This window comes from Plectropomus leopardus, chromosome 10 (assembly GCF_026936395.1).
Source record: "Plectropomus leopardus strain MGB_pleo_1.0 chromosome 10, ASM2693639v1, whole genome shotgun sequence".
Taxonomy (NCBI): Eukaryota; Metazoa; Chordata; class Actinopteri; order Perciformes; family Serranidae; genus Plectropomus; species Plectropomus leopardus.
The window spans coordinates 16878664-16889757 of NC_142185.1; the positions used below are offsets into that span (position 1 = coordinate 16878664).

General features: G+C 39.7%; 1 protein-coding gene across 4 annotated transcripts in view; it reads right to left on the reverse strand.

The window, feature by feature from the left end:
- The window catches only part of dip2a (DIP2 acetate--CoA ligase A), a 110776-nt gene extending 100874 nt beyond the window's left edge, over positions 1 to 9902 (reverse strand). The window contains exons 1-2 of one of the 4 annotated variants that reach the window (XM_042494194.2): positions 9700 to 9902; positions 9356 to 9520 (exon numbers count right to left, since the gene is read on the reverse strand). In XM_042494194.2, the coding sequence (XP_042350128.1) occupies positions 9356 to 9479 (124 nt within the window). In that variant the 5' untranslated portion in view covers positions 9480 to 9520; positions 9700 to 9902. Of the gene's footprint in view, positions 1 to 9355 lie in introns of all 4 variants that reach the window. The other 3 variants (XM_042494193.2, XM_042494195.2, XM_042494199.2) reach the window with 3 other exon arrangements.
- Positions 9903 to 11094: the final 1192 nt, after the last annotated feature.

An 11094-nucleotide genomic window follows, 5' to 3' on the forward strand; every position in this document is an offset into this window, starting at 1 on the left:
TGAGTGTGACTTGGCTGTTTGGCAATGTATAATATGTTTCAGCAATAAATGCAGAAATCAAATATTACATTAAAAAAGTTCAGGGTTAAATAATCAAGACAGCAAAGTGAGATGTACTAATGCTTTTCTACCTTGGGCTTTGAAAAATTTTCTCAAGTATAAAGGCTCCCTGCACACCTCAGTGACCTCAGCCCTGCAGCCTCTGCTAGCTATTCACTCAGAGCCTTGAAAAGACCGCAGTACAAATGTTGTGAACATACTGACTTATGCAGGAATAATAAAGAATATGCTCTTAAAGCTAAGTCTTTATCTTCTGGAGGTGTAATGCACAGCACTTACAGAGAATTCAGTTTTCTGAAGAGGATTTATGTGTGTGTTTACTGTACCAGATTGAGCTGTGGTGTTAGCTGAAGGGGGGCTCCTTAGCTGTCATCCAACTCTCATGCCAAGCCTCTGTCTCCACCAGATGGGCACAGAGAGGATGAGGGATCAAAGAAACACACAGGTAGGCGAATGGACAGCAAAGAATTTACACCAGAAAGCAGAACAAAAGCCTCGTCAGGCAGAAGAATGCAGTGCACAGAGCAGGGTGAATTTCCGTCCTTGAAGTGGGGCATGCAGCTTGTTTGGTCAGCAGATCTACCTGGCACCGCTGCCTGCTGCACTGCCCTGCTCTCCACTGCACGTGCCATCTCTCTTGCATCAAGAACACATACAGTGTCACCACTAACACCAGGAGCACGGTACCTTGTAACAATTATAGCGAGGAAAGTATTCTAAAACTGAGGAGATATTTGTTAAGTTGTGCAATATCGTGCTCATGCCTTTATTTATTCAAAAACAAGCCCTGGTTAAGTGAGCAAGCCTCTGGCCAGTCACAGGGCTCAGTGATCTCTCTGTAGCAGGATGGACAGTCTGGTGGCCTGGCAGGAGGTTGACATTAATTAAATATTTAAGACCCTCCACATTCAACTACTTTCTACTGTTGTCTTAGCAAAGGGCCAAGTCTCTGGTTGGGTTGAAAAAGACAAACTCCATGGTTCTATACAGCCATTTGATTTAAAAAGTAAAGGGAACTCAGCTGCAGGACCCTTAAGACAACAAGAAAATAAAGAGAGACATACAGATTATGCAGTAGTAGCACTGTTCATTGGTAAAAATCTGGCAATACGATATGTTAGGGGTGGGAATTACCAAAAGGCCTAACTAATCCATATCATCACAATACAATATTTTTGCGATTTTAAACGTGAGGTAGCAGTGTGTTAAAATCAGCGCTGACTACACTAAAAGCCGACATTTGGATACACAAAGTCGATAGTAGCTACGTCATTTGTGAGAACACTGCAACAAGACAACAAACCTACATAATTACCACGCAGATGTTGTTGAAAGCTGTGAATCACACACAACTGCGGGATCAATATAGTATCACAAAGCAAAACAATAATAATATTGCAATACTTTCTTACACCTCACAGCAGGAGTATTGGTGGTGGTCTTGGACAGTTAACACAAGTCCATGTTTGACCAGAGTAATGTACTGTTCATGCAAATCAAGCTTCACCAATACTAAGAGTGACAAACTCATTCAGTGGCACGTTTAGCTTTTTATTCTGTCTTCCAGAGTATATCATAAAATGCTGTGGCCTGTCACAAACTGGTGACTGTAGGAGAGTGGCAGTGTAATCAAATTGTGCAGAGATTTGTGCCATCAATTGTAACTGCAGCAGTAAAGTGTGTTAAAACAGTGCTGGAATAGCACGAATAAGTCACTTCATGGTTGAATCCCTTGAGAGAGAATGAAATGTCATTTTTTGGCAGGCATGCCAAGAGAGGAAAACTTTTTTTTGCATCTCAAGTTTCAGAACAAACTTAAAAATCCCTCTGAGCCAAAAGCCTTTACACGGCTTCCACAGGGACTTACAAAGTAGGTAGGAATTTGGATCAATCATTACCGAAACAATTACAAAAATGTAAGTGGAGCAAAAATGAGTAAGTCTGAAAACAACCTTAAATTCAGCTGTCGGATAAAGTATGGTGCCAAAAATTTCACGCTTTCAAAATGAGATGCCTTCTTTTCTCCGTTTCAAACTCCGTGAATATCATTTTAAACATTATTAATCAGTTAAAGGGTTAAAGCAATAGATCAGTTAACAATGATAGTTGATGCACAAAATTTAAAAGAGCAATCCCAATACTGAAAGCCACAGGGACACCAAAATAACTGTGCTGGTAGAAATCTCACTCTGTAGACTCATACACGCTTAAATAAACAAAGAGAGAGAAAAGACATATTTCTATATATCACAATCCTGCTCCATTAAATATTCATGGCTACTGTAACGACAGTGACAGGATGCTGAAGAGCACTGTAAAGAAAACAAGCAGGCACGACCTACAGTACAGTAGAGAGCCACAAAATGTAGTGGAACCACCAGGATAATAACTGGTGCTGTGGATCATTGTTGGGCGAAAAATGAAACGGTTCTGTGGTTTGAAAGGAGACCTTAACGATCCAGCCTGAGACACGTGGACCAAAACATGCACATACTTTCATGTGCACAGACTCGAATATATAAAGGCAGAAGCATATGAGCGCAGCACAAGCTCTATTCTGCTCTGAGGCACACCCTTGAAATATTTATGACCCTCCACGTTCTATCCTCCACTGTGGCAGGGGCACGGCATAGCTGCCTCTTTATCTCCGAACTGGACTTTACAGCAGCTACAGCAGCTACAGCAGCCAGCTCGCTCCCAGGCTCAACATTCTTCTCTTTTGGATCCTATTACAGAGCTAACCAGCAGCCATGAACAAAGTCCCTTCAGTAATCGTCCTAAATCCTACATGTTCTCAAAGCTCTTAATGCAGAATGTGATTCTACATTCATCAAATGTTTTGGTTTTGCATAACAATAGGCTGAACTCACTGGGTGAGCCCAGTGGAAGTTCTTTCTTCATGACTTGGTGGTGGGAGTAAGAGACCACAGAGAGGTATGAGTCAGGACCAGTTAGCGGTCATTCTCTGCATTGAGTGGTCTTTCCTTCACAAACTTTGTTGGACAAGTCACAGGGGTTTCCTGTACACTCATACTTTCCAAACACAAGTTCTACAAAACTGCTGGCCACCAAAGTTATCTTCGAACCTACCTTGTACACAGGCCTATGACTTGCAATCAGTATTGTTTGTATAAAAGGCCTTTCTACCTATCTATCTGTCTTTTTTCAGTTATTCCCAATGGGGAGAAGTGTGCAGCTGCCTACGGAAAAAGCGAAGAGCCTTGCGTCTTTTTTCAGATCATTTCAGCTTTCTTGTTTGGCAGCTTCAAGCGCTTGTAGTTAATAATCTCTAAACTACTCAGAAAGATGCTGGTGTTGTCACTGTTGCTCCTTTACTGTCTATCCTCAGCTGTATGTTAAGACAGTCAGAAACTATCACAACAGAATTAGAAAAGCCCAATTTTGTTGGAGCAGGTTGGCCAGATACTGAATCTTGCCGGTGAATGATCAGCTTTTATGACCATACATGTTATAAGCTTGTTGTAAGATATGTAGTCAACTTTTCTGCCCAAGAAAATGCTGTGTGGAAAAAGGCCCTTAAAGGATGTGAGGAAAATATGCCATTAATGCCCATGCACTTTGGGAATTATGCTATAAAAATGATGCCACTGTAGAAATTAAATGGACGTGGACTTTTGTTTCATTTATTATTGTATGAGTTACAAAAAACGTTGTGATGGATGCACAGATATTAGTTGAGGCTGCAAGTAGGAAAATATGCAGTCTGCAATAACATGATGTTGAAAATCTCAATAACATTATTTGGGATAAACAAACAGACATTAACATGTACTCAGTTCTGCCTTTGTGCTGCTTTCAGTACACTGCTAAAATACAACAAATTTCATAATGGACAAAAAATAAAAGAAAACTATTTACGACATATTTTTATTGAACATATTGAACATTTAGCTGGGCACAAAGGGAATAGGAAGATTTACATTTTACAGCGCAGGGGTCTAATGATACTCTATTTAAACTAACTCAAAAAATCCCTAAGTGCGTATCACAGTCTTTTATGATGTGCTTATCATCCAAGTTGACATCACAATAAATTTTAAAAAAACACTATATTGTGCAGCCCTAGCTAAAGGTCCCATAGCCATAGAAGTCAGCTGCTAACTTGTTATGCTTAAATTATCAGCAGCAAACTGGGTGAAACTTGCAGCCTCAGGTCACTGTGAATCTACTGTAAACTATACAACCGATGAGAGACTCATACCAGCTTGTATGAAAAATCATCATGTGTGAAATTGAAAAGGTTTCACAAAACAGCATGTTGCTATTTTTTTCGACTCATTGTGTTCTTGTTGCCTCTCTCACACATATTAACTTTGTTTTTGTCTCTATTGTCTGCCTTTGCACACTTTAGTGTGCTGCTGTCTTGACATTACAGTTTAAGGAGAAATTACAGTCAGTAAAAGTACTTGTTTTGATGAAACAGTTCCCCTTGCTAATGCAGATGCTGCAGAATCATTGGGGAAGAATGAGATTGATAACGATTAACTGCACAGCCCTACTTTAAGGCCCATCTGAACTTCCCCTCAAAACATGATTGGGAGCTACAGTGGTCCATTAACAGCAATTAGATACACACCACTGATCATACACGACCAAGCCTCCGTCAGTGCCAGAGGTTGATAAGCATATGTAAGTTTAATCATCACCATCTCATTACTAGAGTTATAACTTGACAGCACTTTGCCTGGTTGCCTCTTTATAGGTCTACAGTGAGTAAAGTTTCACCTTATCTAAATGATTAGATAAGGTGGAACTTTAGTGATCTCCATGGGGAAATTGGGTCATTGCAAGAGCAGATACGAGGATATGGACCAAATGAAAACAGTGTCTATCATTAAACTGACCAGATAATCTGACTTGTAATAAAGGACATTTACATTGTGCATTTGAAAGAGATTTGCAAAACGTATCAGCCACATTTATGCTGCTGGATCTGCTTCCACACACCTTAAACCTGCAACAAACCATTTTCTCTATAAACTCAAACAACCATAAACAAGCCAGGCACAACTACCAGAAACATGCATTGCTCCTTTGTGAATGTTTGCTAAATGGGAGCAGGGGAAACAAGCGCAAATTTGACCAACCATGGGTTTGGCAGTTTCCCAGCAAACACCAGCACTGAACTAAAAATGACTTTGTAATCAGAGGGTTTAGAGAGAAAACAAAGGAGGAGGGAAGAAAACCAGTGAATGATAGAGTGAGTCTATGAATTACTCAGCAGACACGTCTCTGCCTCTTTACTCCCTGCAGAAGATAATGGGGATCATCCGTCTTCTTGCCCTCCTTTACGCCCCATCTTTTGACCACTCATCTGCATCCAGGTCAGCCGAGAAATACCACAAGTCCTTTCCAATAGTTATGATTTGTAGAATACAGTGATAGGGTTTTTTTTCAAATTTTGGGGAAAGCCACAGCACACCTGTCTTACAAAGCAGAGAATCCACAGCACACCTATCCTACAATGCAGAATAACCAAGATAGCTGGATACTGCACTGATTAAAGGCCATACAAACACATTTTCTCGATCAGCTTCTCACTGTGAGTGGCGGGGTCCGCCATGAATACACAATTGAAAATTACAACAGTTTTGGTTATTTGACATGAGGAGACTTCTTAGTTTGCATTTTGGTCTTTTACGGGTTTGAAGGGATTGAGACTGAGTTGATAAGAAATTAAGTCACATGCTTTGTGCACCAATCAGGATTTGGCAACACCTGATTCAGAATCTGATGGCAGTTGGTGGTTTGTTTAGATACTATAAATCAGATTTAATTAAACCACATTCCCAAGGTCCTGATGAACAGACTGGCTGAGTTTTTGACTGCTAAACACTTACAGGGATAGTTAAACATTTTGGGAAACATAATCAACACCTCACCCTACAGCTTAAGGCAAGTTAGATTTAAGGGATGCAATTTAAGACCAATTTTACAGAAACCAAAATTAAATTAAAAAAAAGAGCCCACATTTTATATCCCTTGTGGTTAAGGACAATATCATCCAAATGTTTACTGTTAGATAAAACACTCCAGTCCAGCGAAAATATACTGTAAAATACCTGGCTCTTGTGTGTGTGTGTGTGTGTGTGTGTGTGTGTGTGTGTGTGTATGTATTACCATATTTTTTGAGATTTTACAATGCAATGTAAAAAAAAACCCTTACTCGTTAAATAATACTTGCCATGTCGGAGCATTTTTAAGACTTTTGTAATACTGCAGATATTTCAATACAAATGAAGGCCTTATTTTTATGAATTCAATGCTTTTTAAGACTTTTTAAGGACCCATAGGACTGGCTCTGTACAGAGGTCAAAGCTCACTAATAAATAATTTGTTGGTTTAATCAGAGTAAAAGTAAGCAAGCAAGCATATGTCCTTATAATGTCAAACAAATCCTTTGACGAATAATGCTGGTTTTATTTCATTTTCCTTTAACTTTGATTGTTGTTTTTTTTGAGATTATACATTACATCGGAATGCTAAAGATTTAAAGCCAAATTGTCAGGGGGCTTTACACCCAGAAAAGTTCTTTTACTTACTTTAAGTCCATTTTTCACATTTAAAGCGATTTCAGGTTTAACTCAGTGAAGTATTCAGATTTTTTAGTAATCCTGCTCCACGAGGCAGGCCCCAAGTCTACACAGTAAGGTGTTTTCCAATTATGTAACTAGAAAACACTGTAAACAAAATGAACAAATGCCCATTCAAAGTGAGACAGAAAGAAGAATTTGGGGTCAAAAGTTCTCATTAACCACATAAACTCATCTGAGTACAGCGAAGTGATCCAAATATTTTGGATAACACATGCTCACTACTAAAAAAAACTATGAATTGAAAATAAATGCATCTCTTGAGGAAACATCATTTATTATAACCCCAATTAAAGTGCACAAATAATTTATTTTACAGATCAGCAGGCCTAAGCTGCTGACGTTGGAATATCACCTAGCTGAGCTGCTGGTTTGTCTCAAATTGGTGCTATCCCAAGGCTGCTGCTGCTAAACTGCTTAAGAAAACATACATGACACATTGATTCGACTTCATGAATAATGCAGCGTTCCTGCACACTCACACACACCTGGCACACTCAAGCCAAGATGTGTCTCTTAGTGTGACACAGACAAGCCTGACTTTAAATCCCTATGAGACACACTTATTGAGAAGGATAGAAAACCTGCAGGATTCCCAGGCTCTCATCTCATTCCAATAAAACGAGTCGTCTATTCTTTCCTGAGACAGGATGCAACGGGGAGGCAACCGAAGGGCATCATCACGAGGTGAAGAGTTCATAGCAGTGAGCAGAAATAGGATTTGAGACAGAAAAAAAAATGTTGATCTCTCTTTACCCAAAGGAGAATGACATTTTCTTCTTTGATCAGGGAGAAAATAGAGGAAATACGGAGGTGAGGAGTCATGGAGAGAGGCGGTGAAAGAGAGACAACAGAGTGTGTCAGTGGAAGAAAAGCTAGAAAAAGAAGCACGGCAACAGAGTCGAAGAGATACTGCTATCAGAGCTCCAACATGGCAGGATGTGACATGTGGAGAGCAGGAAGAGGAAACTGGACAGATATAGATTAATTTGGTAGCCGCTCCTGAAAACATGTCTATCCCATTAGGGGCCTCAGTGGCAGTTAATGTGCTTATCAAAGCGTGCACCTTTGGTCTATTCCTCACCCTGGTATGGTGCTATTATACACATGGAGAAAGAAAGGCTCAGTGCAGAATTCAACTATGGATCAGTGGGTTTTCTATTATGTCAAGTTCAGAGACTACACTCACAGGCTTGTACAGTGAACATTTTCTCCAGAGTTAGCAAGAAACAGGGTCACACCCTGGGGTCAAATCCCAAATCTAATCAGACTTAATATAGGTCATTAATTAGTATGACTTTACCACAAACCATGTAAGAACCTCTCAAACAAAGGAGAATTTAACAATGAGTATCACTAATAAAAACTCAAAAGAAAAGCTTTATGAAAAACAAGCACCCTCTTCATTATTTACAGTGAAGCTCTGCATTAAAGGATTTCAAGGCAGTGAGAGGATGAGCAGAGTTTTTTATTTACCCTGTAAAGCGCTGAGTGACTACGCTTCAATGTAACATCCTTCTTGCAACAAATATGACAAAAAATAACAGTTTTCGGAAAATTATGTACATTTCAGTTGACTTGTGGTACAAATATGATTCATTTTTATGTTTTATTTTTTCACGGGGCTCCAGAGTGGCTTAAGTCTGTTGTGAGTGTTGACATGATTTTCATAATGACAGTGACATTTGTCCTTTCAACAAATATCAAAGAAAGCGCTTAGCTAGCACAATAAATCATATCAGTAAACACTGCTGTCAGGACTTTGTACATGCACATGCTATGATGTCGCTTAGTTTCTATTAGCAGGTGAGTGTGATAGGTAAGGGATTTGTTTTATATGGAACGGCCCTTTTCTTATATTAAAAAAAAAGTGTAGCAACTATAAGTGCTGTATTTTCTCTTCAAGCATTTCTTAGCTCTTTTTGTACGTAAGTTTACAATAGCACAAGTGGAGGCTAAAACAAAGAGTACAAGAAAACTATGGATGTACACAAAAGCACTATCAGCAAAGCTCTTGGGAAAACTTCAACAGGATCCTGATATTAGTTAAACTTGAAGCATGTGTTTTACTTATTAGGCATCTCTCCCTCTTTACACTTTACTCTTGTCCTTATAATTTCATGATTCAGAGACAAAAACCTGATCAGACACAATAAAAATGGTAGTTTGGTTGAATATGTGGATTTGAATAACTTCTTAACTTTTTTTCATCAATTTCAAAAAGGAAAGACCCTTGATCATGCTTGTGTGAAAAACAGAGCCACATAACTGCAGCATGGGTGTGTCAGCTCAGCTGTTGAAGCAGATAGCCATCTGATCAAATATGGTATTTGGAGTCTCATAGCTGAAATTTTAGGACAATATGAACAGCTGTTGTTCATTATACGTGAAACAAAACAGTGCAACCTATTAAACGGTGTGGTTTAGCTTAGCAACTGCCAGTAGTTTCCAGTCATAGGTTGGAAACTACAGCAGAAGTTGAGTTTTGGGGGATGACTGATAGTAGCAGAGGGGCTTCGGTGATGCTGGCATGTTTTTACACATAAGCCACAAAGCGAAGATAAAGGGCGGTGGTTCTGGCAGCTGTCATGAACAATGTTTAATTAAAGCACGCCCCTGGGAAAAACGGCATGTTGGGCCACACGGTGCGGTAGTTGGTGTGCGTGTTGTTGTCAACTTACCTTCAGAGAGCTCCAGCTCCAGCTCCGCCAGCTTCTCCCGGACCTCCGCCGGCAGGGTCATAGCGACAGCCGGCGTGGGCTCCAACATCATCGTTAGCAACCCGGTGGAGGTTCTCTCAGCCATAGTGAGCAAAAATAGGTCCACTAAGTCGCCGGTGAGAGGGACTGCGACCAGAAATGTAAAAAAATAAAATTAAATTAAAAACAACAATCCCTCCTCACTTGTTTTCGGCTACGGAGGGCAAATAGGGTGTTGGTGTTCGTCTCGCTGCAACGTCGTACAGATGTGTGAGAAATCTCTCCAACCGTCATGACACGGCTAGCTGGGAGGCTAGCAGACACACCTGGCTGTGTATTTCCATGTAGTGTGGTAGGACGGGGTCCTGCCAGTGTCTCCGTGTCTGCTGTCTGTCCCTCGGCACTGGCGGCGTCCTGACTGTCGGCGGGTGCTTCACTTCAACTGTGGAGGGAACTCATTCAACTCCTCGCTCGCTTCCCACGGCGCAGTCGCCATTGCATCATAGCAACAGCAGCCCTGACCGTGCGCGTTCACGAGCCCTGTGCTCTCGTGTCTGTGTGCGCGTGTCCTGATGTTGGTCAAATAACTTGCCTGCCTCCTACTGTCACAATCACAGCGCTGCGCGGCACGAGAAGCACTCTGCCGATGAACATTTTAGGTGCTTTTTGCGTTGGGATTTTTTCTCATACAATGTAAAATCTGAGAAGTTGCTCTTACTTTAAAAAGCTATTTACTCCTAAGGTCTTTTTTCTGACCAACTGTTTTTATCATAGACAGGTTGCATTAAAAGCAAATATTGGACTTAATAACAAATTAAATACATATTTATACAGAGAAGTCACGCTAAAGAAAATATATCAGCAACTTTTTAATGTTCCTTAACCCTAATCTGCCCCTCCCCCAAAGGCCTTCCTCCAGCCTCCATTTCACATTTCAAAAGTTTCTTGCATGTGCATTATATAATGAATTCACAGTTAGTGGTGAATATTAGAGCCCCATGATAAATGCTATCCAGCATTTGAAGACAGTGAGCAGCGGCATTTATATACAACACATTTCCATAATTAATGATAGGTAGGCCTAATTCAACTTAAAATAGTTGAATTTACTTGCTTTGTGAATTTGTAACAATCAAATAGCAATATAAATTAACTTGTTCTTTGAATGTGTTTGTAACTCAAGTAAGTCAAGTTTACTCAGTAGAAAGTGGGGAACTGATTACCCGAGATACTTGGAAATTATTCAAATAATTCCATCAAACTGCATATCATGCACGTTTTGATCTGTAATCAACAAACCATTGTGCTATATAACTATATTTTGCTGGTTGCAAACTAATCATATTTTTATATTTTCAAACATGTCAACAAATCACAACTTGCATCCTTGCTGGACCGCATGCAAAAACTTCTGTCTTGACACAAAATATGTATTTTTACAGACATACTGTACTTATCTAAGGCAATCAGTTTCCAAAATTCTGCTGAGTAAACACAACTCTCCATTTAAGTCAGAGTGACTTGGTTTACATAAGTTGCTAACACTTATGAAGAACAAATTCATTTCCCTTGTCATTATCAAGTTGAAACAACTTCACAGAATTAAGTAAATATGACTAAATTATGAGGAAACTTAAGTATTAGATGTAAACAAACATAACCTAAAATTAATGTGTACTTACCTATTTCAATACAATACATTTCCTTGATTTATTTAACTA